The sequence below is a fragment of the Saccopteryx leptura genome, chromosome 4, assembly GCF_036850995.1.
Source record: "Saccopteryx leptura isolate mSacLep1 chromosome 4, mSacLep1_pri_phased_curated, whole genome shotgun sequence".
Taxonomy (NCBI): domain Eukaryota; kingdom Metazoa; phylum Chordata; class Mammalia; order Chiroptera; family Emballonuridae; genus Saccopteryx; species Saccopteryx leptura.
Window position 1 is genome coordinate 120,540,623 of NC_089506.1, and position 25,219 is coordinate 120,565,841.

General features: G+C 53.4%; 1 protein-coding gene across 3 annotated transcripts in view; it reads left to right on the plus strand.

The window, feature by feature from the left end:
- The first annotated feature begins 1,571 nt into the window (after positions 1 to 1,571).
- Positions 1,572 to 25,219, plus strand: part of ITGB4 (integrin subunit beta 4) — a 33,312-nt gene continuing 9,664 nt past the window's right edge. Inside the window, exons 1-26 of one of the 3 annotated variants that reach the window (XM_066381230.1) lie at positions 1,572 to 1,781; positions 6,248 to 6,336; positions 7,529 to 7,611; positions 8,229 to 8,330; positions 8,458 to 8,662; positions 9,077 to 9,173; positions 9,349 to 9,520; positions 10,494 to 10,757; positions 11,119 to 11,208; positions 11,485 to 11,607; positions 12,485 to 12,649; positions 12,832 to 12,908; positions 13,435 to 13,637; positions 17,368 to 17,471; positions 17,587 to 17,685; positions 17,859 to 17,988; positions 18,712 to 18,834; positions 18,932 to 19,038; positions 19,790 to 19,823; positions 19,998 to 20,189; positions 20,462 to 20,565; positions 20,862 to 20,920; positions 21,003 to 21,026; positions 21,953 to 22,101; positions 22,191 to 22,370; positions 23,046 to 23,194. In XM_066381230.1, the coding sequence (XP_066237327.1) occupies positions 6,258 to 6,336; positions 7,529 to 7,611; positions 8,229 to 8,330; positions 8,458 to 8,662; positions 9,077 to 9,173; positions 9,349 to 9,520; positions 10,494 to 10,757; positions 11,119 to 11,208; positions 11,485 to 11,607; positions 12,485 to 12,649; positions 12,832 to 12,908; positions 13,435 to 13,637; positions 17,368 to 17,471; positions 17,587 to 17,685; positions 17,859 to 17,988; positions 18,712 to 18,834; positions 18,932 to 19,038; positions 19,790 to 19,823; positions 19,998 to 20,189; positions 20,462 to 20,565; positions 20,862 to 20,920; positions 21,003 to 21,026; positions 21,953 to 22,101; positions 22,191 to 22,370; positions 23,046 to 23,194 (3,114 nt within the window). In that variant the 5' untranslated portion in view covers positions 1,572 to 1,781; positions 6,248 to 6,257. Of the gene's footprint in view, positions 1,782 to 6,247; positions 6,337 to 7,528; positions 7,612 to 8,228; positions 8,331 to 8,457; positions 8,663 to 9,076; positions 9,174 to 9,348; positions 9,521 to 10,493; positions 10,758 to 11,118; positions 11,209 to 11,484; positions 11,608 to 12,484; positions 12,650 to 12,831; positions 12,909 to 13,434; positions 13,638 to 17,367; positions 17,472 to 17,586; positions 17,686 to 17,858; positions 17,989 to 18,711; positions 18,835 to 18,931; positions 19,039 to 19,789; positions 19,824 to 19,997; positions 20,190 to 20,461; positions 20,566 to 20,861; positions 20,921 to 21,002; positions 21,027 to 21,952; positions 22,102 to 22,190; positions 22,371 to 23,045; positions 23,195 to 25,219 lie in introns of those variants that run through there. The other 2 variants (XM_066381231.1, XM_066381232.1) reach the window with 2 other exon arrangements.

The window sequence follows — 25,219 nt, forward strand, 5'->3', positions numbered from 1 at the left end:
AGACTTCCAGAAACCTAAGGAACTTTGTGCCTTGTCTTCTTAGGCTTCCTGGGGTCTGGCACTTTCTGTCCTGAATACCTAGACCAGATTGGGGTTCCTTTCAGAGTGCTCCCAAGTCCAGGAGCCAGCCTCTCAAAGACGACTGGACAAGGTGGCTCAGGGGTGACAGTGGCTCACTCTCAGTTGCAGTGACCATTCCTGTGGCTCTTCCTTCCACATTCAGCCCCAGCTGCTCCCACTATCACTCAGAGAGTTGGCAGCACATGAGTCTGATTACAGATGAGAGCCCTGAGGATCAGGGAGGCATGGTTCAACCATGCCTTTATTGAGTACCTGCTATGTGCTGAGCACTTGCTAGGAGCTGGGGATAAAAAGATGTGAACCTCAGTGTTGGTGGTCCAATGAAGAAGAGAAATGCCAAAGTAGATCATTTCAAACCAATGTGGTGGCTTGAAGATGCATGGTTTGGGCAGGTGGCTACCAGCGATGGGATGTTCAATGGCATTGTTGGCAGATGGGGCTAGAGAAATAGATCAAGGTGAGGTCCTGGAGAAATTCTTGAGAAACTTTACCTCAAAAACACATTAATCAGCAGTATTTGTAAGATTGTACATGAAGAACTAGGGAGGTCAGATTTGTGAACCAGGTGTCAAGAATCACTACAAAGATTGGAGTGCCTACTCCCTGCCAGGTGGGTGCTGGCCTCTTGATGGTTATTGTTCACAAGATAAGAAGGTTTACTATCTTTTTTTTTTTTTTTTTTTTGCATTTTTCCGAAGCTGGAAACGGGGAGGCAGTCAGACAGACTCCCCCATGCGCCCGACCGAGATCCACCCGGCACGCCCACCAGAGGGCGATGCTCTGCCCATCTGGGGCGTCGCTCTGTTGCAACCAGGCCATCCTAGCACCTGAGGCAGAGGCCACGGAGCCATCCTCAGCGCCCGGGCCATCTTTGCTCCAATGGAGCCTTGGCTGCGGGAGGAGAAGAGAGAGACAGAGAGGAAGGAGAGGGGGAGGGGTGAAGCAGATGGGTGCTTCTCCTGTGTGTCCTGGCCGGGAATCGAACCTGGGACTCCTGCACGCCAGGCCGATGCTCTACCACTGAGCCAACCGGACAGGGTGAAGGTTTACTATCTTGCTGCGGGCCCTCAGGAACTAAGTCCTCGCTTTGAGCACCCTTTGGACACACGTGGGAGTTGGGCAGGTGGGGACCCTGAAGGCACCCAGTGAATAGCAGATCTGGGCCCATCTCTTGCACTGGCCCTGGAGGGAGGGAGACTGTACACTCAGTCACTGCCGTCGAGCAGTACAGAGGCTCACGGACTTGTGTCTGGAGAACAGAGGAGGGAGATCGGGTCAGGGGGCCAAGGGGCCACCCCTAGCCTAGGGCGGTCCAGAAACAGATCCTGGAGCCTGGAGGGGTAGGGAGGCGCTTTGCCTGGCGCACGACTGGAGCGGGAAGGGTTGGCTCCTCCCCTGTCCTTGCCGCCTTCGGTCGGATAGCCGGGCAGGGCGCCGCGGGAGCCGTAGCCTTTTCCGGGGGCGGACCCGGTTGCGCCCTGACTCCTGCCCCGACAGGTGCGCGCCGCGTGCAGGAATGCAAACCGCCTGACTCACCAGCGCCTCCTTCCTACCTGCCGCTGCCTCATAAAGCAGTCCCCTCCCCTCCCTGCCGCCCGCCCCCACTGCAGCCCGCCCTCCGTCCAGTCCAGCTCTGCGCGCTCCTGCTGCTCAGCCGGCCAGCGGAGTCCAGCGCGGGGAGGGCGCGACTCCGCGCCGAGGTAGGTGCAGCCTCCCAGCCAGCGGGCGCGGGGGCTCGGGGGCACGGGCTCAGGGCGGGAAGACAGTCAGGGGTCTCCGGGTAACACCCTACCCACCTCTCCAGGTCCCCAGACCTGGTAGGGAGAAGTGAGTGCCCACTTCAGCCTGGGCCGCTGCGCAGGGGAGTGGGTTGGGAGGACTGGCTGGCTTTTGTTTCTCAGTTCTTCCCCTTCCATGCTGCCCAGGGCTGGTGCCAAGCCTGCCAGGATGTGTCCAGGGGGCAGGCGCAGAGACTCTTGGCCATCAGACCTCTGACTAGAGGAAGGCAGCTGGGAGAGAGGCCTGGGTGTTGGGTGGGTGTGCAGAAACCAGTTAGGCCAACTGCGCTGGGTTCCTCCCGAGTTTGCAAAAAGGAGAAGGAACAGTAGGGTAGAGGCAAAGGCCTCCCTGTTGGGCTGGACGGGGCCTGTTGTGTGTGGTGCACAGTCCTGCAGGGGTCTGGGGAGTCCCTGACTCTCCTCTTGGTCAAGCACATGCCTGCCCTCCCCACAAAGTCAGCTCAGGATACCCTTCCTCCAGGAAGCTCTCCAGATAGCCATAAGCCCTGGGGTCTGTGCCTACCACTGCAACTTTCTCAGTGTCAACCCCCTGTCCTACCTGCTCTGCCCGTGGGGGGTCCTCTGGTTGTAGCTCTAGGTGGCTTCCTAGGGCAATGGCTGGGCTCCTCCTCCTCACTTTATGGCTTTGCCACACCCTGAGCCCAAGGCCTGAGCACAAGTGGCATGGTTGTTGCCTCCAACAGAGGAAGGGAAGTGAAGGCTGAGGGTCTCTGTTTTGGGGATAGGGGAGAGAAAGCACTTGAGGGACTGCAGAGAAGGGGGACCAGGAAATGGGGAAGTGGGAGGGGACAGAGCTGTGGTGGGCAGGTGCACATGTACTAAACTGGTCCCATGGGGTGGGTGTGAGGAGAGCTCTGAGCCTCTGCCCATGCGGGGCACAGCGTGTGTCTATGCACGCACATGTCCCTGAGTGTGGACACTCTGGGCATGCTGCACTGTGACAATGTTCAGGGTGGCAGTCATATACTCCTGGGACCTGGACGGTACATGAAAAGACCCAGCAGTTCAATGGCCCCTCTGGTGGCCTGGAGAATGCCCTGCGCAGCCCACCATAACCACATCTTCTGATGATGAGCCCACCATCCTAACTTTTATGTGAAATCTCCTTGTTTTTAGTGATGACAACTACTTCTAAAACTTTATGAACACAAATTGAATCAAACAAAACCTTCAGCCCTGGCTGGTTGGCTCAGCGGTAGAGCTTCGGCCTGGCGTGCGGGGGACCCGGGTTCGATTCCCGACCAGGGCACATAGGAGAAGCGCCCATTTGCTTCTCCACCCCCCCCCTCCTTCCTCTCTTCCCCTCCCACAGCCAAGGCTCCATTGGAGCAAAGATGGCCCGGGCGCTGGGGATGGCTCCTTGGCCTCTGCCCCAGGTGCTAGAGTGGCTCTGGTCGCGGCAGAGCGACTCCCCGGAGAGGCAGAGCATCGCCCCCTGGTGGGCAGAGCTTCACCCCCGGTGGGCGTGCCGGGTGGATCCCGGTCGGGCACATGCGGGAGTCTGTCTGACTGTCTCTCCCTGCTTCCAGCTTCAGAAAAATACAAAAAAAAAAAAAAAAAAACAAACCTTCAGTGCATAACTAGTCTCCTAACTGCCATTTTATAGCCTCTGAGGATAACACAGAGGTTAAATGGGGGAAGGTTCCCCGCTGCTGGCTGTGGGGTGGGGAATCCCAGCAACCTGTGTCTGTGCTCCTCATCTGGGAAATGCAACCTCCCCCACTGGGTTCCTGTACAGATTAAATAGCAGTTGGGCACATGAAGTGCTGGGTTTGTGCCCACTGTGAGCTCAGCCTATGGGCACAGGCAGGTGAGTAAGAGCTTACTGGGCCCTCCAGTGCTCGTACCTGCCTGTATAATGGTGCCCTAGGGAGCCCCGAGTCTGCAGCTTGTACTATGTGGCATGTACTATGTGGGTGTGGTGCCTACACCCCGAAGCTCCAGGCAGTCATTTCCGCCAAGGAGCAGCCCCTCTGCTAGCCCAGGGCTCCCTTACCCCACTGGCTCTGCCTGTGGAGGTGTTGAAGAAGCTAGTGGCCTCCTGGGGGCTGCAAACTTTGAAGGGAGAAAGAGAATGCCTTCCTACTCTCTTCTTAGGGGTCTCCCCAGCACTGTGGGAGCCTCAGCCTTCCAGAGCCTGCCACTACCCCACAATCCCAGACTGAGAGAGGGTCCAAGGAGTGGAGGCCAATGTCACATGCGTTGTCTTTTTTTTTTTTAATTGATTTTAGAGAGAGTGGAGAGAGAGAGAGAAGGTAGGGGAGAAGTAGGAAGCATCAACTCATAGTAGTTGCTTCTCATATGTTCCTTGGTTAAGCCCAGAGTTTCAAACCAGCGACCTCAGCATTCCAGGTTGACATTTTATCCATTGTGCCACCACAGGTTAGGTGGCTTCTTTTTAAAAAGTTATTATTGATTTTTTGAGAGAGAGAGAGAGAGAGAGAGAGAGAAACAACACTGATTTGTTATTCTATTTATTTACTCATTCTTGGTTAATTCTTGTATGTGCCCGACCAGGGGGTGGGGGTAGGGGATCCAGCCTGCCACCTTGGTATATTGGGACAGCACTTTAACCATCTGAGCTATCCAGCCAGGGTGGCATGATGTGGTCTTCAGCCACTGGGAAACCGGCCCTAGGGAAAGAGACCAGGCTAACTTTGGCCCTTGGCTCTGCAGGCCTGGCAGCTCAGGCCTGCCCTTTCTCTTTCTGTGGCGGCAGACTGCCCATCTTTTTTTTTTTTTTTTTTAAGATTTTATTTATTCATTTTAGAGAGGGGAGAGAGAGAGAGAGAGAGAGAGAAGAGGGAGGAGCAGGAAGCATCAACTCCCATATGTGCCTTAATCAGGCAAGCCCAGGGTTTCGAACCGGCGACCTCAGCGTTCCAGGTCGACGCTTTATCCACTGTGCCACCACAGGTCAGGCAGACTGCCCATCTTTTAAAAAGGCCTCAGGGGTGCCAGTCCCTGCCCTGAAGGACGCTGATGAATTGAGGTGGTTTAATAATGAACCCAAGGCAGACCGGGCTCCTGGGGTGGCTGACAAAGTGTGGGTATGTGCATGGGGGCAGGCGAGGGTGCAACCTAGCTCTGGGCTAACCTTTGAAAGGGTGAACTACTCAGAGGTCTCGAAAACTCTACTGTGGGGCAGGCAGAAGTGAGTGTAGGGCAGGGAACCCCACCTCTGACAGGCCAGGCAGCCATTGAGGAACCCAGCTGGAGACGTGGAGCCACACCTTCCCCACCGAAGACCCTAGATATTGAGAGGGGCCCCTCTCCGCCTGGCTGCACCACCCTCAACAGAGAGCAAGTGGGCCAGGACAAAGAGGTGACAGGAAGGCAGAGCCAGGCCGGCTAGAGGTGGCCCCCTATTGGGAAGCCCTATTCCTGCCAAGCCTGACCCAGGCCCACTGGGGTCTGAAAGGCAAAGGCAGAAGCCTCTGTCCTTAAGAATCCAACATAAGGCCCTGGCCGGTTGGCTCAGTGGTAGAGCGTCGGCCTGGCGTGCAGGAGTCCCGGGTTCGATTCCCAGCCAGGGCACACAGGAGAAGAACCCATCTGCTTCTCCACCCCTCCCCCCTTCTCCTTCCTCTCTGTCTCTCTCTTCCCCTCCCGCAGCCAAGGCTCCATTGGAGCAAAGATGGCCCGGGCGCTGAAGATGGCTCTGTGGCCTCTGCCTCAGGTGCAAGAATGGCTCTGTATGCAACAGAGCGACGCCCCAGAGGGGCAGAGCATCGCCCCCTGGTAGGCATGCCGGGTGGATCCCGGTCGGGCGCATGCGGGAGTCTGTCTGACTGCCTCCCCGTTTCCAGCTTCGGGGAAAAAAAAAAAAGAAAGAATCCAACATAGAGCCTGACCTGTGGTAGCACAGTGGATAAAGCATCAACCTGGAATGCTGAGGTCGCCTGTTCAAAACCCTGGGCTTGCCTGTTCAAGGCACATATGGGAGTTGATGCTTCCTGCTCCTCCTCCCTTTCTCTCTCTCTCTCTCTCTCCTCTAAAATGAATAAATAAATAAAAATTAAAAATTTAAAAAAAAAAATCCAACATAGAAACCCGACAGTGGGGTAAGTTCGGAGTCCAGAATCCTCAAAGGCAGGAGGGTGGGGGCCTCACTGGGTAGGTGGCAGGCCTGTAGGGCATCGAGCCACTCCAGGAGTGGCCAGGAAAGGGGCAGTGAAAAGAGGAGTTAGGGACTATGGGCCCTGCCTGTCCCAGGCTGGGTGGCCTTGGAACATCACTGAGGCTCTCAGAGCCTCAGTTTCCAAACCTGTGCAATGGGAATGGTATGGCTTCCCCTGTGGAGCTGTGACAGAGACCCAGTGAGCTGATGGTTCAGGCACTCTGTGTGAATTGTTGCTATTGTGCAGGTGGAAGAAGATGGCAGAGCTGTGGACTAGCCCATGGACCAGGCTGCTGCTGGCAGCCCTGCTGAGCGTCAGCTTCCCCGGAAACATGGGTGAGTCTGGCACACCCCCGCAGCACCTCTCTGGGTGGGGCACACCTTCAAAAAACTGTCCTCACATAGGGGAGTGTCATGGGATGTCTCACCCAGACACTCAGTCATTCAACAAACTGACCACTACACATGGTGAGACCTGGGGAGCTGTGAGCCTGAGCTGTGTGGCTCAAGAACAAAGGGGTGAGGAGACTTGATCTAGAAGAGAGAGAAGATGCCCACTCAGACCCACTCAGAGAATGGAGGCACTCAGTTGTGTTGAGGCCTCGAATTCAGAGGAGACAGACCGGTGACTCATCACCTACTCTCCAAGTGCCAGCAGTCCACACATGGCTCGAGCCAGCTTCTACCATTAAATTTGAAATTTGGCCTGTGGGTGGAAGGCATGTTGATAGGGTGAAGTAGATGAGTGGTTTTCAACCTTTTTACACTTGGGAACTGGTAAAAATAGAATTATTTTGGGGACCAGTAAGGCAGAAATCACCCTGAGCATAAGCAAATTTGACTAAGATCATTGGGTCTATAATCTTCATATAACATCAGAGTGGTTGACTCTTTCTCAGACTGGCTTGAAATTTCTGGCGGTCCATGGACTGGCTGTTGAAAAACACTGAAGTAGACCATGGGGTAATATTTAAACCATAGAGATTGGCAGCTGCTCCAAGTCAGTGCTTCCATTGACTCACCAGGTCCATTGTTAAACACTGACAATGGACCGGGCCATTGCCAGGGGCCCAGGAGACCACCCACTATGTACACTGGGTGCACACAAGTAGGTCTTTACTGTGGTTTTACTGAATGGAACCAAAGGGAATCTGAGGAGTTTACCTTTTACATACTAACAACCTGCTCTGTGTCAGGTCTTGGGCTAGGCACTGGGGATATACCAATAAACAAGACAGACACAGTCCCCTTTGTCCTGGTCATGTTGTCCCCATCAGCAAATGGCCCAGAGCCTCTGTCTCAGCTCCCACCATCCTTCCCTCGGCAATCGAGTGGAAAGTTCCAGGTGTGAACCCCAGTTCTGCTCGTTTCTAGCTGCGTTACCTGGGCAGACCATGTAGCTGCTGGCCTCCGTTTCCTCCTCTGTGAACTGGGGAGAGACGCCCCCCCTATCAAGTGTGGATGCAGGTGGGGATGGGCTTGGTCTTGGTGAGGTGTGGCTCAGTGCTCTGTATATTCCCCCATCCAGCCAACCGCTGCAAGAAGGCCCAGGTGAAAAGCTGCACCGAGTGCATCCGCGTGGACAAGGACTGCGCCTACTGCACTGACGAGGTGAGCTGCTACCAGCAGCCCACCTGGGTGCCCTGCCTTGATACACCAGGCTCTGGCCAAGTCTACACTGGCCACACCCTCAGTGCAGCCTCCTTCCATGTGGGTGTGGGGGAGCAGGCAAGGGTTAGAAAACTCAGGGGGTGACCAGGCGGTAGCTCAGTGGATAGAGTATCAGACTGGGATGCGGAAGGACTCAGGTTCGAGACCCCAAGGTCGCCAGCTTAAGCATGGGCTCATCTAGCTTGAGCAAAAAAAAAAAAAAAAAAAAAAAGCTCACCACCTTGGACCCAAGGTCTCTGGCTCGAGCAAGGGGTTACTCGATCTGCTGAAGGCCTGTGGTCAAGGCACATATGAGAAAACAATCAATGAACAACTATGGTGTCACAACGAAAAACTAATGATTGATGCTTCTCATCTCTCTCTGTTCCTGTCTGTCTGTCCCTATCTATCTCTCTCTCTGACTCTCTCTCTGTCCCTGTAAAAAACAAACAAAAATAAAATAAAATAAAATATAACTAAAAAAAAAAAAAGAAAGAAAAGAAAACTCGGGGAACAAATCCAGGGTTGGACAGCTAGGGGCAGGCACTGCACCCCTTGACCCCTTTCCTTCTGGCCAGCTGTTTAAGGAACGGCGTTGCAACACCCAGGCAGAGCTGTTGGCTGCAGGCTGCCGGCTGGAGAGCGTGGTGGTCATGGAGAGCAGCTTTGAGATCACAGAGGTGCCTGGAGTGGGGGGGTCAAGGGAGCTGGGGCCTCCATGCTCAAGGCTGGCTGTGTATGGGGGTCCACTCTGTCTTTGGCTCTGAAGTGACCCTCCAGCCAGCTGTTCCCTTCCCCTGGTCACAGGACACCCAGATTGACACCACCCTGCGTCGCAGCCAGGTGTCCCCCCAGGCACTGCGGGTCCGCCTGCGGCCTGGCGAGGAGCGGCACTTTGAGCTGGAGGTGTTTGAGCCGCTGGAGAGCCCGGTGGATCTGTACATCCTCATGGACTTCTCCAACTCCATGTCCGATGATCTGGACAACCTCAAGCAGATGGGGGAGCACCTAGGTACAGCCAGGCCAGCATGGAGGACAGGGCAGGGAATGCACAGGGTGGCTTCACCCAGCAGGGTGGGCACCTGCTCAGGAAGCCAGGGCTTAGGACAGCTTCACTCACCCCATGAGGAGGGACAGGACATCGGAAACCCCCTCAAATCCCCACATTCTCAGGGGAGTGTGCTGAGGGTCTGAGACACCAGAGAAGGCCATCTTCTCCAACATGCTCCATGCAGGACTTGGGGTCCCCAGAGTCCCATTTCCTTCATCTGTAAAGGACAGGGGCAACTATGAGCATGAACTCTGTCCAGCATGCAGAATGTCTGCATAGGTCACTCTCCCTCTTCTTCTCAAGCCAGCTCTGGCCCTCTGGGTTGGTGTGAGGGTGCTGGGGCTCAGCTACCCTCTTTTTCCTATTGACGCCCAGCCCAGGTCCTGAGCCAGCTCACCAGCGACTACACTATTGGATTTGGCAAGTTTGTGGACAAAGTTAGTGTTCCTCAGACGGACATGAGGCCAGAGAAGTGAGTGACCGAGTGGGCAGGAGTCCTTGCCACGCAGCACACCTCCTCTCCACCCAGGCATTTCCATGTCTTTTGGCTGAAATGAGCCAAGGGGACATCTCCCCAGAAATGGTGGGTGCTGGAGAATGCGGGGCCTCTCCCCCTGACACTCTTTCTCTCTACCACCTCTGCCCAGGCTGAAGGAGCCCTGGCCCCACAGTGACCCCCCCTTCTCCTTCAAGAATGTCATCAGCCTGACTGAAGACGTGGTTGAGTTTCGGAGGAAACTGCAGCAAGAGCGAATCTCAGGCAACCTGGACGCTCCTGAAGGTGGTTTTGATGCCATCCTGCAGACGGCTGTGTGCACGGTGAGGACTAGGGGGGATCATCCTCTACAAGGGCATGAGCTGCTCCCTGCCCCTGGCTTGCTCTGGTGCTGGGCAGAAGCCCCCTGGTGGCCTAAGACACTCTGGTTGGCCCTCAGTTACAATCTGGGTTAGATGTCCCAGTTGCTGTGGTCCCTCAGCCTGAGCAGTCACAACCTGCTTTTGCATTGGCCAGTGAGAAAGACATGAGTCCAGGAGTTCTGGAATCTTCTGTGCCCTCAGGCCAGCCTCCCACCCAATCTCCTCACTAAATGCCAGTCTCCCAGGGTCCACAAGCTGCCCAGTCTCCAACTGTTCTGGACAGCTGAAGAAGGCACTTTGTTTTATGTGCATATCAATTTTTTTTCATTCTGAAAATAATATGGCCATGTTACACAGTTTGGAAAACAAAGAACAGAAATTGCTCATGGCTTCACCACCATCAGAGAGGCAGCCCCTGATATCCCGCTGGCCTATTTTGTTTACTTTTCTTTATCTTAGATGGCTGACATCAGTGTACTTTTAATTCTGAAAGTTGCCTTTTTTTTTTTTTAACAAATACATTTTCTCTTCTGTAATACAGTTTTTTAAATCATCCCCTCCATTATCTAACAAAGTGCTGCTGCACCTATCTTAACTGACCTTTTTCATTTCACGTAGCAGGAGGTACATTTTCATAGGGAGTTAAAATATTCCCAAGAGTGGGTAAGACCTCGGAGAGACAGTCTGATGACCCTGGTTGAGATCATGCATGGTGCTCGCTGCCTGCACAGACCTGCACCCATCTCCTGTTCTCCGTTACTCATTTCTGTTTCTCACTGTCGTCACTCATGTGCTGTTGGTCATATGCACCATTCATGACAGTGGTATGCTTTCGCCCTGTGGCCTAGCTGAGCCCCATGCCAAACATCACACTGCAATGAATGTCCTCAGCAGGCAGCCTGCTCGATCGGCACCCCCTTCTTGCTCTCCCCAGAGAGACATCGGCTGGCGCCCTGACAGCACCCACCTGCTCGTGTTCTCCACTGAGTCAGCCTTCCACTATGAGGCCGATGGTGCTAATGTACTAGCTGGCATCTTGAACCGAAATGATGAGGAGTGCCACCTGGATGCCACAGGCAGCTACACCCAGTACAGGACACAGGACTACCCGTCCGTGCCCACCCTGGTGCGCTTGCTGGGCAAACACAACATTATCCCCATCTTTGCAGTCACCAACTACTCCTATAGTTACTATGAGGTATGTGTGGGGGATGGCCTGGCCCCTCGCTGGGTGAGAAAAAGGTGGGGTGGAGTCCATGGAACTTCTCAGACATTCCTCCTCCCTTCTTCCCTCCTCCCTCCTCTCTCCCTTCATCCCTTCTTCCCTCCCTCCCCCAAACTGTCAGCACCTCCCAGGTATGTCCTGGTGGGGCAGGTTGTTCATGTGTCTATCTCCCAACCCGGCTCTAGGCTGGTAAAGGCTAAGAGGCTAGACTCTGGAATATACTAGCAGGTTCCAGGCCTTAGTGACCTGATCTGTAAAGTAGGGATAACCCTGAGCTGTTATCTGGATTCAATGAGATGATATTTAGCCCGGGGCCTGGCACTCTCTCCTGCAGAAGCTGCACACATATTTCCCTGTGTCCTCACTGGGCGTGCTGCAGGAAGACTCATCCAACATCGTGGAGCTGCTGCAGGAGGCTTTCAACGTGAGTGGCAGTACTGGCTGAATCCAAGTCCTTCCCGGGCAGGGCTGAGAGAGGTCAAATGGGCAAAGGATGTCTCCAGTCAGGATTGTGAAATAAGATAGGCCAGTGAGGAAGGGTTCCTGGGGAGACCACCTGGGCCTAGCCCCAGGTTCCTGCAGGCTCTGCCATGCTGACCCCCCTACACCCTGGTCCTTGATGCAGAAATGGAGCAGAGCCCAGACCCAAGTGGGTAAGCCCAGGCTTCCTCAGACCACTAATCACTGGCCCTTCTTTCAGCGCATTCGCTCCAACCTGGACATCCGGGCCCTGGATAGCCCCCGTGGCCTGCGGACAGAGGTCACCTCCAAGATGTTCCAGAAGACGAAGACTGGGTCCTTTCATATCCGACGAGGAGAAGTGGTACGCCTCCATGGGGACCCAGGATAGGGAGGACAAGCACAGCACCCTAAAGGAGGTCAGCCTCAGCAGAGGTCAAGAGTATGGCCTCTAGCCTGACCGGGCAGTGGCGCAGTGGATAGAGCATTGGACTGGGATACAGAGGACCTAGATTCGAAACCCCAAGGTCGCTGGCTTAAGCGCAGGCTCATCTGGCTTGAACGCAGGCTCACCAGCTTGAGAGCGGGGTCGCTGGCCTGAGTGTGGGATCATAGATATGACTCCGTGGTCACTGGCTTGAGCCCAAGGTTACTACTTGAGCAAGAGGTCACTCGCTCTGCTGTAACACCCCCCCCCCAGTCAAGGCACATATGAGAAAGCAATCAATCAACAAACAACTAAGATGCTGCTACAAAGAACTGATGCTTCTCATCTTTCTCCCTTCTTGTCTGTCTGTCCCTATCTGTCCCTCTCTCTGACTCTCTCTCTCTGTAAAAAACAACAACAACAACAACAAAAAGTCTGGCCTCCAGAGTCCCACAGGCCTGAGTTTCAAGGCCCCGGGGTCAACACCTTAGAGGAGCTGGGCACCTACCTACATTGGCTTGTTCATAACCTCATCTGTAACATGGGATCTATCTGCACGGAGCTCAGGGTGTTGCTCCAATGAGTGAACAAGCCAAAGGAGGCTCTTGTTACTGTCATTGCTGTGGTTATGTGAGTGTACCCAGAAGGAGCATGTTTCCAGCCCAGAGGAAGAGCAGGCAGGGAGTTGGGTGTTAGGGACCAAGCACGTCAGGAAGCTTGAGGGCCATGGGTCTTCAGACACAACTGCCCACACCACCCCCCACCCACGGTTGTCCGGCTGGGCCTGCCTTGACTGACAGTAGGTTCCCGGCAGGGCACTTACCAAGTTCAGCTTCGGGCCATCGAGGACGTGGATGGGATGCACGTGTGCGAGCTGCCTGAAAATGACAAGAAGGGCAACATTCATCTGAAGCCTTCCTTCTCCGATGGCCTCAGCATGGATGTGGACATTGTCTGCGACGTGTGCACCTGTGAGCTGGTATGACATGGCCTCAGGGCAGGAAGGTGGAGCTGATCAAACCACTCCAATCCCCGAGTCATGAAGTAGAGCCTCTCGTGGCCATAGCACCTTCATGGGGTGCCCTGTGGGCCAGAGACAGCAGAAATGTCCAGTGGCCCTGGCCTTCCCTCCCCCTATACCCCACCATGTTCTCATTCTAGCAAAAAGAGGTGAGGTCACCTTACTGCAGTGGCAATGGAGACTTTATGTGTGGACACTGTGTGTGCAACGAGGGCTGGTGAGTGGACAGCGACCAGGATGACCACGGGCCCTGACACTGGGTACACCATGTGTGCCTGGCTGGGAGACGGGTACTCCCTAAGTGGGGGTAGTTCAAAGCACTTTGAAATACATAGATATATAGGATGTATCTGGAAAGACATGCAAGAATCTGGACAATGGAGGCTGTTGGGGTATGGGTATTGGGGGACAGGCATGGGAAGGAGACTGACTTGTCACTCCATACCTTTTGCACCTGTAGTGTTCTGAACCATGTGCACATATTATCTAATCAGAAATGAGCTCATAACTGGGGTAGGAAGGGCTTTTAAAGCCTAAGACAATGAACAAGTCTTTCATGAAGAAGAGATACAGGGGGATGGTCTCAGGGGACTGGGCTTTGAGTCAGCTCAGCCAGTGCTGTCCGAATAACTTGGACCCACTGTGGCCCTATCAGAGCCTCAGTTCTGTCATATGTAAAATGGGAGGGTAAAAGCCCCCAGCCTTGTCCTGGGCTGTGGGGAAGTGACTGGGTCATCCCTCAGGAGTGGCAAGACCTGCAACTGCTCCACGGGCTCACTGAGTGACACACAGCCCTGCCTGCGGGAAGGAGAGGACAAGCCGTGCTCAGGGCGAGGCGAGTGCCAGTGTGGGCGCTGCGTGTGCTACGGCGAAGGCCGCTACGAGGGTGACTTCTGCGAGTATGACAACTTCCAGTGTCCACGCACCTCTGGGTTCCTCTGCAATGGTGAGCCCAGCAGCCACGGTGGCCAATACTGGTGGCCTGGGTGTCCAGCCTCTGCCGTGCCCTACCAGTCTTCCATCAGAACCCAGGTTGGAGAGCCAGGCTGGAAATCAAGAATCCCCAAGTTCAGACCCAACCCTCCTCCAGACTCCCTGAGTGCTTCCCCCAAGTCCAGCGCCAACTTTGACCTCCCTCCCACTCCATAAACTTGATGCCCAAGCCCAGTGCAATGTTCCCCTTGTGTTTAAGAATCTGACTTCCTCCAGTCTGTACCCACCTTCCTTTTCCACTTTCCCATCTCATTATGGTGGCTACCACCCAGCTCAGCCCTCCCCTCAGTGCTTGCTGGGATATGGCATGGCGATCCTTTCTCTCTCAGGTATGTGTCCTCCAGAGCCCCACAGGGCCTACCATAGTGTGGCTGAGGACTTGGGCCCATAGTCTGGCCAAAGCTTTTGAGCTGGGTTGGGTCACAGAACCCAGATGGGTGGCACGTGGAAGGACTGAATGTTCAAATGGAGAGTGCTTCCTATGCTGATAGCTCTCTTGCTATCAGGTAAACATTTCCCTAACCTGCCGGACTTCTTTTTTTTTCTTCTCTCTCTCTCTCTCTCTCTCTCTCTCTTTCTCTCCCTCTCCCTCCCTTCCTCCTACTCTCCTCCCTCCCTCCCTCCCTCCCTCCCTTCCTTCCTTCATTCCTTCCTTTTTTTAGATTTTATTTATTGATTTTAGAGAGAGGAGAAGGGGAGAGAGAAAAGGAGAAGAGGAATGGGAAGCATCAACTCATCATAGTTATTTCTCATATGTGCCTTGAGTGGGTAAGCCCAGGTTTCGAACCAGCCCACCGGACTTTCTGTAAGAAGTGTGGCAAGTGCCTGACCAGGCAGTGGCGCAGTGGATAGAGCGTCGGACTGGGATGTGGAAGATCCAGTTTCGAGACTCCAAGGTCGCCAGCTTGAGCGCGGGCTCACCTGGTTTGAGCAAAGCTCACCAGCTTGGACCCAAGGTCACTGGCTTGAGCAAGGAGTCACTCACTCTGCTTGTAGCCCCAGGGTCAAGGTACATATGAGAAAGCAATCAATGAACAACTAAGGTGCCGCAATGAAGAACTGATGTTTCTCATCTCTCTCCCTTCCTGTCTGTCTGTCCCTATCTGTCCCTCTCTCTGACTCTTTCTGTCTCTGCCACAAAAAAAAAAAAAAAGAAGTGTGGCAAGCATCAACCCCACAAAGTAATGCAGTACAATAAGGGAAAGGGTCCTCAGTGTGCACAGGGAAAGCGGCGTTATGACAGGAAGCAGACTGGCTGTAGTGGGCAGACTAAGCCAATTTTCTGCAAAATAACTAAAATTACAAAGAAGATTGAGCTGAGGCTTGAATGTATTGAGCCCAGCTGCAGATCTAAAAGAATGCTAACTATGGAGAGATGCAAGCATTTTGACTTGGGAGGAGATGAGAAAGGAAAGGGCCAAGTGATTCCGTTCTAAGCTTCAGATTTTGGTTTGTTTTGGGGTGTTTTTTTTTTTGTTTTGTTTTTTTTCTGAAGTGAGAAGCAAGGAGGTGGAGAGACAGACTCCCGCATGCGCCTGACCAGGATCCACCTGGCATGCCTACTAGGGGGCGATGCTCTGCCCATCTGGGCCGTTGCTCTGTTGCAACCAGGGCCATTCTAAGCGCCTGAGGCAGAGGCTATGGAGCCATCCTCAGCGCCCGGGGCCAACTTTGCTCCAATGGAGCATTGCTGTGGGAGGGGAAGAGAGAGATAGAAAGAAAGGAGAGGGGGAAGGGTGGAGAAGCAGATGGGCACTTCTCCTGTGTGCCCTGGCCGGGAATCGAACCCGGGACTCCTGCACGCCAGGCCGACGCTCTACCACTGAGCCAACCGGCCAGGGCCCAGATTTTTGTTTTTATATGTTACAATAATATCTTAAGGATAAAAAAAATCTCATCAAATACCATATTTCCCCATGTATAAGACACTTCTATGTATAAGACACACCTTAATTTTGGGGCCCAAATTTTGAGGGGGAAAAATATTACATAAAGTTATTGAACTCAAGTTTTATTCATCATAAAATTCATAAAACTCCTCATCACTGTCAAAACTCTCATCCATTAGCTTGTCCTCATCTGTGTCTGATGACAAATAACTGTCTTTAGCAATGAGTGCAAAAACAAGCGCAAAAAAGTGGGAAATGCAAGTAAAAAAATATATAACCATTGTATAAGATGCACCCTGTTTTTAGACCCCAAAATTTTTGAAAAAAAAGGTGCATCTTATACCTGGGGAAATATGATACTTATTTAGCTCCAAATGTATACTTGCCTCTGGGGGCTAAGCCCCTGCTTTTCTACCCTTTTGTCCATTCTTGCTGTTGTCCAACATCTCTCCTCTTCAGCTGTCCATCCCAGAGTGTACTCAGAGGAATGAAAGGAGAGCCCAGTACCTCTGGAGTAAGACAGAGCTGGGGGAGAGAGAGGAAGGAGAACTTGCAGGGCTAGGAGGCAAGGTCAGAGTGTGAGGAGTTTGGCTTCCAGTTCAAGGTGGGTCCAGGTCTATTCTCATTCAAACTTTTTCTTAAAGGACCAGAAAATAAATATTTTCAGTTTAATGAGCCATTTGGTCTCTCTCACAACTGTGCAGCTCTGCCATTGTAGCAGATCGCAGCTATAGACAACACATCAAACAAGTGTGGCTGTGTTCCAATAAAACTTTTACAAAAACAGGAGGGAGGTAGATTGGCCTGCAGGCTATAGTTAATCAACCTTATTCTAGTCTAAGGATATTAGATGTTATCCTCTGGGCAAAAGAGAGTCATTGGAGGTTTTGATTTCATTTTAAGCTATTTGTATGTTGTTAACCTTGTTTCCAGACACCTTGCTAAACTCACTTATGAAATCTAATAATTTTCTAAAAGATTTTTAAAAATTTATTGATTTGAGATTTTATTTTATTTATTACTTTTTTTAGAGAGAAGGGAAAGAGAATGATAGAGAAAGAAAAAAGGGGGAAGAAGCGGGAACCATCAACTCATAGTAGTTGCTTCCTATATGTGCCTTGACCAGGCAAGCCTGGGGTTTTGAACCAGTGACCTCAGTGTTCCAGGTTGATGCTTTATCCACTGCACCACCACAGGTCAGGCTTAATTTATTGATTTTAGAGAGAGGAAAGAAAGGGAGAGAAAAGGGCAGGAGGTAAAGGAAGCATCAACTCATAGTTGCTTCTCATATGTGCCTTGACTGGGCAAGCTCAGGATTTCAAACCGATGACCTCAGCATTCCAGGTTGATACTTTATCTACTGGGCCACCACAGGTCAGACTGAAATCTAATAATTTATCTGTATATTCTTCTTGATATTTTGGGATATGTTTCTGACACTTGCAAGTAATGACAGTTTTGTTTCTTGCTTTCCAATTCTTATATGGTTTTTTTTTTTCTTACCTTATTGTATTGGCCAAGACTCATTAGAGATTCTTAAACACGGAAACCACATGATTGGGTATGTGTTTGGGGATGTCACTCTAGCTGCAGACTGAAAGGTAAAAGGTAGGATGGAGGGGGACAGATGAAGGGAAGAAGTTTTCAAGAAGGCGAAGGAGAGATGGCAGTACCCCAGTTGACAATATCCTAGCTCTCCAGGCTTCATTCCCACAGGTCCTCCCTGGCAGGTGGGGCACCCTGGACTACAGGTGTGAGTGGGCTCTCCTCTCCCTTCTGTCCTCCTCTCTGCAGACCGGGGACGCTGTTCCATGGGCGAGTGTGTATGTGAGCCTGGCTGGGAAGGCCCAAGCTGTGACTGTCCTGTCAGCAATGCCACCTGCATTGACAGCAATGGGGTAGGCTTGGACATGAGGCAGGCAGTTTGGGGTAAAGAGGGGGCCCTGGTCGGGACCACCCACTCTTTCAGGGATGAGGGTTCAGCTGGCTCACTGGTGCCTCCTCTTGCCTCAGGGCATCTGTAATGGACGTGGTGAATGCAGGTGTGGCCGCTGCGACTGCAGCCAGCAGTCCCTGTATACAGACACCATCTGCGAGATCAACTACTCAGCAGTAAGGCCAGGATTCCTGGGGTGTGGGCATGCAGACCCTGGGCACAGGGAAGGGTGGACAGGAGGGCCTGATCCTGGTGCCATGGGAGCCAGGTGAGGGTGTGAAGTCAGAGGAGGGGGCCTGGAAGAGGCCTGCACAACACAGTGGCTGTCTGCCCTTCCTCTACCACCCAGGTCCGCCTGGGCCTCTGCGAGGACTTGCGCTCCTGCGTGCAGTGCCAGGCCTGGGGCACTGGTGAGAAGAAGGGGCGCATGTGTGAGGAGTGCAGTTTTAAGGTCAAGATGGTGGACGGGCTTAAGAAAGGTATGGGGCAGGGGCCGAATATTGGGGGTGCTGAGAGCCTAGGCAAGGGGGCATTCAGTGGGTTAACAGGTGTCATTTGAGTTGGGACACAGAGCTGGGCAAGAGGCTAGTAATCTAAATTGAGGCTATGCAGTCCAGACAAGGGTTCCTGGGAGAGGTCACAGAACCCAGGCAGAAGGCACATAGACCCAGGCTGAGGGCACAGCTGATTAGGGATCAAAGTGTCTGGGGAGGGGCCACCTGGCTTGGGCAAGGACATGAGCAGAGGCGGATGAAGGTCGGTTGAGGCCCTGGATGCAGAAGAAAATATTGGGCCCCTTACATTAGAAAAAAGTGTCAAGTTGGAGTTTTGCAGGGCGCTTCGGAAGTTGGGGCCCAGGGTGCGCGCCCGGTGTGCCCGCCATTAAATTCACCTCTGGACATGAACTGAGCATGAGCACATATCAGGCCATGCAGGCACACAGTTTCCCCTCCTCTAAGTCAAATGCATTTTCTAGAAGCCCAGTTCCTAGGTGATGCTCAGGGTGGGAAAATAGGGGGGCATCATTGTCAACTTTGATGCTTCTGGTCAGGGCCAGGCCCCATCTCTGTGCCAGGGAACTTACATTCCTCCCCAGGGAGATGCCTCCTGCCCTATGGTGGATGGAGTGGGCCCCCAGAGTAGGGGACACCTCACCAGGCCCTGGGGCCCTGGGGTGCCCTGCTGACTGTCTGTGGGTGCAGCGGAGGAGGTGGTAGAGTACTGCTCCTTCCGGGATGAGGATGACGATTGCAACTACAGCTACACTGTAGAGGGTGACGGCACCCCTGGGCCCAACAGCACCATCCTGGTGCACAGGAAGAAGGGTGAGCTGGCAGCTGGACAGATGGAGGTGGGGGCCCATCGGAGCCTGGCCCAGGAATAAGCACCACCTTCCTCCTCCTCTTCCTCTTTCCTCCCTAGACTGCCCTCCTGGCTCCTTCTGGTGGCTCATCCCTCTGCTCATCTTCTTCCTGCTGTTCCTGGCACTGCTGCTGCTGCTCTGCTGGAAGTACTGTGCCTGCTGCAAGGTGACAGCTCCCTCACAATCCCCAGCCCCCACCCAGGGTCCTCATAGGTGGCAGAGGCCAGGCAAACCCATGTCTCTGCCCAGCTCTGATGCTTTCCCCACCCCAGTCCCTTGCCTTTGCCAACCATCGGTGGCTAGATACCTGGAAGCACCTGCCCTGGGATCAGCCACATGCAAAGGGCCTGAGAGCCAACAGAGAAGGAAGGGCCCTGCCTACCAGGAGCTGACAGTCTCATTGGGGAGAACAGACAAGAAACAGGAAGGCACGGAGGGTGGCACAGCATGGGCCACTGAATTGTAGGGGTAGGGAGAACGCTCTATAGTAAACTCCAATGTTGTGGGACATTAGTGTGTGTTACAGAGAAAAAGAGTTCTGTGATCAAATACATTTATCTTTCAGGGCTTCTGCAGGACTTTTCAGAGCCTTGATCTAATTGTATACACAGTGAAACTATAAGAGGGGTATGAGGAATGAATTTAGTGCTTCCCAACTGGAGTTGATCACAGAACCCTTAGAGAGGATCTCAGAAGAGCAGGGTCCCATGGCACAAACTTTGGGAACCCTCCATCACCCTCTATACTACCTCTGTGTGCCCTATACCTAGATCCCTGCAACTGCCTGGATATCCTGGTGTCTGGGGTAGGCACAGTGGCCCCTCTGGACCATTGCTATGGGTGGGGAGTGGTGGCTGGAGGGGTTTTTCTGGGCTGAGTAGCTATCCCAGCCCTCATCCCCACCTCTTGTCCCCTAGGTCTGCCTGGCACTTCTCCCTTGCTGTAACCGAGGTATGGGCCCAGCATCAGCAGGGGTGGTGGGGCTCTGACCACTGCCCCAGCTGGGGTAGAAGGAAAGAGAGGGCTGAGCCTAGGACAGAGGAGGGAGGCCCTGGGGTTCCACCTACAGGTTTGTGGCTGTGAGGACCTAGGGAGGGACCTCATTCTGAGAACCCTGTCCCGAAGGTCACATGGTGGGCTTCAAGGAAGACCACTACATGCTGCGGGAAAACCTGATGGTCTCGAACCACCTGGACACGCCCATGCTGCGCAATGGGAACTTGAAGGGGGTTGACAGGGTCCGCTGGAAGATCACCAACAACGTGCAGCGGCCTGGCTTTGCCACCCATGCCACCAGCACCAACCCCATGGAGCTGGGTGAGGGCCGGGGCTGGGTACTGCGGTTCTTGGCAGTGCTCTTGGTAACTGGGCATGTTCACTGCTATTCCCGGGTCTGGGATCACATCATTCCTCTTTTCTCTGGTGTTGGGCGCAGGCACAGGCCTGGCCAACTTCTACCCTTCGTAATGGTGCTACAGGCCTCAGGCCTCAGCCAGACAGGTGCCCCCCATCCTAGCATGGCTCCTGGAGGGGCTTCTGCAGTGCCCGCCATTCAGGAGCTAACGACCCCCACCCTTGCCTGCCCCCAGTGCCCTACGGGCTGTCCCTGCGCCTCGCCCGCCTTTGCACTGAGAACCTGCTGAAGCCTGACACTCGAGAATGTGACCGGCTGCGCCAGGAGGTGGAGGAGAACGTAAGGGCAGCCAGCTCCTCTGGGCAGGGTGTGACCTGGTGGGTAGGAGAGCCGCAGGGAAGCAGCTGTGGAACCCAGATTTTTCCGAGGAGGAAAAAGGGGCTTCCTTGGATACATGCCTGGTGTGGTGTTGCCCTGGGATCTGTTCCCTGTGAATGTTTCCTGAAGGGGACAAGGCAATGGGCATACCCATGAGTAGGCCCCAGCCAGCTCTGAGAGGTCCTCTGGTTCTGGATGGCTCTGGGTGAAGAGGTTCACCCAGGGCCCCGGCCTCACCGCCCTCCCTCACCTGGCAGCTGAACGAGGTGTACAGACAGATCACAGGCTCGCACAAGCTCCAGCAGACTAAGTTCCGGTGGGTCCTGCGTGCCCAGGGTTGGGTGGGGGAGCTTCCCGAGGGACCATCTGGCTCATGGTCCCCACTTTGTTCCCCACAGGCAGCAGCCCAATGCCGGGAAAAAGTGAGTTGTCCCATGGATGGAACAGCCCCAGCCACCTGCCCCATCTGCTTCTGCTCTGCCCCCATCCCATTTCCATCCCATAGGAAGGGCATGCCACATATGTCTGTTGGGTTAGGACCTTCATTCAAGAAATGCTGATGTGAAGCGCTTGCTATAAGCCAGGCCCTGTACAAACAGGTGGAACACAGGGAGCCAAAGGGACCACCCAGGACCAGGGTGGCCTGTGCAAACCGAGGCTAAGAGAGGTTAAGTAACTTGCCCAAGGTTACATGGCTTTTAAGAAATAGGGCCAGGCCTGACCAGGTGGTGGTGCAGTGAATAGAGCGTCAGACTGGGATGCAGAGGACCCAGGTTCGAGACCCTGAGGTCGCCAGCTTGAGCGCAGGCTCATCTGGTTTGATCAAGGTTTACCAGCATGAGCCCGAGGTCACTAGCTCAAGCAAGGGGTTACTCAGTCTTCTGTAGCCCCCAGTCAAGCACATATGAGAAAGCAATCAATGAACAACTAAGGTGTTGCAACAAAGAATTGATGCTTCTCATCTCTCTCCGTTCCTGTCTGTCTGTCCCTATCTGTCCCTCTCTCTGACTCTGTCTCTGCCACAAAAAAAGAAAAAGAAATAGGGCCAGAATTTTAACCCAGGCTTTAGCGCCTACGCCCTTAGCATCTTTGCTGTTCTGTATCTATTGGGCAAGAATAGCCTCATTTCACTGAGGCTCGGGGAGGCACAGGGGCTTGACCGTGGCTGCAGGATGAGATGATCGGACCAGCACAGGCCTCCTTGATTGCCTGGTTCTGAAGAACCTGCACTTTTTTGCTGCTTTGTATCTTGTCCCTTGATGGAGAGAAGACAGGCAGGAGGAGTACACAGGAACAAGTGCAGCCTCCTGGCCAATCTGACACCTTCTCACCTGATTTCCTTCCCTAGGCAGGACCACACTATCATGGACACGGTGCTGATGGCACCCCGCTCAGCCAAACAGTCCCTGCTGAAGCTGACGGAGAAACACGTGGCACAGGGGGCCTTCCATGAGCTCAAGGTGGCCCCTGGTTACTACACCCTCACTGCGGACCAGGGTAAATAAGCAGGCGCCCCCAACACCTCACTGTCACCTGAAACCCTGATGTGGCCCCAGCCCCTTATCTGCCCCCAAACACCCACCTAGGTGCACGGGGCATGGTAGAGTTCCAGGAGGGCGTGGAGCTGATAGATGTTCGGGTGCCCCTCTTCATCCGGCCCGAGGATGATGACGAGAAGCAACTGCTGGTGGAGGCCATCAATGTGCCCATGGGCACAGCCACCCTCGGCCGCCGCATGGTAAACATCACCATCATCAAGGAACAAGGTTGGTCAGGGTTGGGGGAGCAAGGGAGCAAAAAGAGGGGTCTGGGGCCCCTTGTTTTTGATTGGAAGTGGGGCCTGGCTGTGTGGCTTAGGCAGGTCCCTTAACCTCTGTGACCCTTGGTTTCACCATCTGTAAAATGGGCTTCAGGCTCTTATATAGGGTATGTGGCTATTCAGCTCTACATGGAGCTTGTTACAATCACAGGGTGCTGGGTCCTCCTGGAGCCACCCCTCATCCCTCCCCTGTTCTCTCCCTTATGGCTTTAGAGCAAGGAAATTGAATGGGCCTCCTTAAGATGCCAGAACATCAGAGTAGCAAGAAACTGGGGCTTCACTTGCCCAAGCCTATCTTGAGGGTGGGCAAGGCTTTGCACCAAGGCCATCCAAGCTGCCCTCCCTCCCTGCCCCTTGGACTGGGGGCCTATCTTTGGTTGTGTCCCCAGCTGGTCTCCTTTTTGTGCCCTGACTCTTCCAGGGTGTCTTTTGGACACTGTTCCAGCTCCCCCAACTTCTTCTGGAAAAATGTTTCATCCCCTTTCTCTGCCCTCCCCAGAGAGTGGTAGGGTGAGGGTGACAAGCAGACTCCTGGAGTCTGGGCTTGGCTGGGCCAGAGGGAGGGCTGGAGTTGAGAAGGGACTGAGGCTAGGACCCTCTGACTGTCCTGGGCCCCTTGCAGCCAGTGGGATAGTGTCCTTTGAGCAACCTGAGTACTTGATCAGTGGTGGGGAGCAAGTGGCCCGCATTCCTGTCATCCGGCGCATTCTGGAAAATGGCAAGTCCCAGGTCTCCTACCACACACAGGACAACACGGCGCATGGCAACCGGGTAAGGCTTCACCATGGGGTTGAGGGCACATCCCAGGGGTCCAGTGGGAGCGGGACATGGCAGCTGCCTTGGTTCCTGAGTGCTGGTGGTGGCCCTGGCTGGCCTCCCAAGGACATGTCCACCTGCTCCTGCTACCCTGTAGCAGGGGTCTCTTGTTCACTGAAAGTGCCAGTGATGCTCTGGGTGAGGCCCCATCACTGCCAGAGATTGGGGCCAGAGACATATCCAGACCATTCATGTCCCCTTTCCAACAAATCCTTCAAAGAAAAATGAATTCCCTATCTGTCCCAGCCCAGGGGCTTTGGCTTCTTGAGGTGAGATCACAGCCCTCGTATCCCTGGGCATACTCCCCAAATGCTGCCACTGCCCAGCAGGCCCTTCCAGGGCCAAGCCTCAAGAGCAGCCTTTCAGGGCAGAGAGTGACATATGTGGGCTGGTGTCCCCTTTATCACTAGGCCCCAGTCTCAGGGAACAGCCAAGTCCAGGTGGTGAACGTGCTTGGTTTGGCTTACAGATTTATTTTTCTGAGTTGATTACTGATATTTAAACACTACAAATATTCCAATCAAAAATTAACTCAGCATGACCAGGCAGTGGTGCAGCGGATAGAGCATTGAACTGGGATGTAGAGGATCCAGGTTCAAAACCCTGAGATAAAAAAAATAAATTAATTAAACAAAAAACAAAAAACCCTGAGATAGCTGGCTTGAGCGTGGGCTCACCAGTTTGGGAGCAGAGTTACTGACCTCAGTGTGGGATCATAAACATGACCCCGTGGTCGCTGGCTTGAGCCCAAAGTCACTAGCTTGAGCAAGGGGTCACTCACTCTTCTGCAGCCCCCCCGATCAAGGCACATATGAGAAAGCAATCATTGAACAACTAAGGAGCCGCAATGAAGAATTGATGCTTCTCATCTCTCTCCCTTCCTGTCTGTCTGTCCCTCTCTCTGACTCTCTGTCTCAAAAAAATAAAAATTAACTCAAAAAGCAATAAAATCTAGTCTTACTGGGGCCACAGGCCCATTTGGCAAAGGCAGGGGAGGATGCACTCAGCAGGTCCCAGCAGCCTGGCCACACCTGAATCTTTACTGCTAGAAACAGTTTGCATTACTGATTCAGTGCTCCCAATAAAAACTCTTTTTATTTTCTTTTTAGCAAGAGAGACAGAGACAGAGAGAGGGACAGACAGGCAGGAAGGGAACAAAGTCATTCTGCAAAACTACAACATAATTATCAAATTTAAGAAACTTCACATTATACTAGTACCTAATAATTAGTCCATACTCAAATCTCCCTGTGTTCACTTGTCCCAAGATGTCCTTGATTGCTTTTCCCCAATCCAGGAACCAATCAATGATCTGGCCTTGCAGCTTGCTGCCATGTGTCTTTAGGCTCCTTTAATCTAGAGCAGTGGTTCTCAACCTTTCTAATGCCGTGACCCCGCAATACAGTTCCTCATGTTGCGGTGACCCCAAACCAAAAAATAATTTTGGTGGCTACTTCATAACTGTAATTTTGCTACAGTTATGATTCGGAATGTAAATACCTGATATGCATTAGGTATTTTCCGATGGCTTCAGGCGACCCCGCTGGGGTCACGACCCACAGGTTGAGAACCGCTAATCTAGAACAATTTCCCAGCTTTGTCTTTCATGACTGACATTTTTGAAGTGCACACCCCCCACACCCAGCCAGTGTCAGTTGTCTTGCAGACGACTCCTGCTTTTCTTGCAGTTTCTATCTAATTTTTTGGGTTTTGTAGTATTTGAATTTGCCTGGTGTGCACAGTGGGCCTGGCTAGCTGTGCCTGGAATTGAAATGTTAGTTTGGAGCGCCACCCAGTGGTCTCATATGATGATTGCCCCCCCATTTCAGTTGATTTCGCTGTGCTCAGGTGGGACACTCAGGAAAACTCTGGGGCATTGAAAGTAAAAAGCTAGCCTGACCTGTGGTGGCGCAGTGGATAAAGCGTCGACCTGGAAATGCTTAGATCGCTGGTTCGAAACCCTGGGCTTGCCTGGTCAAG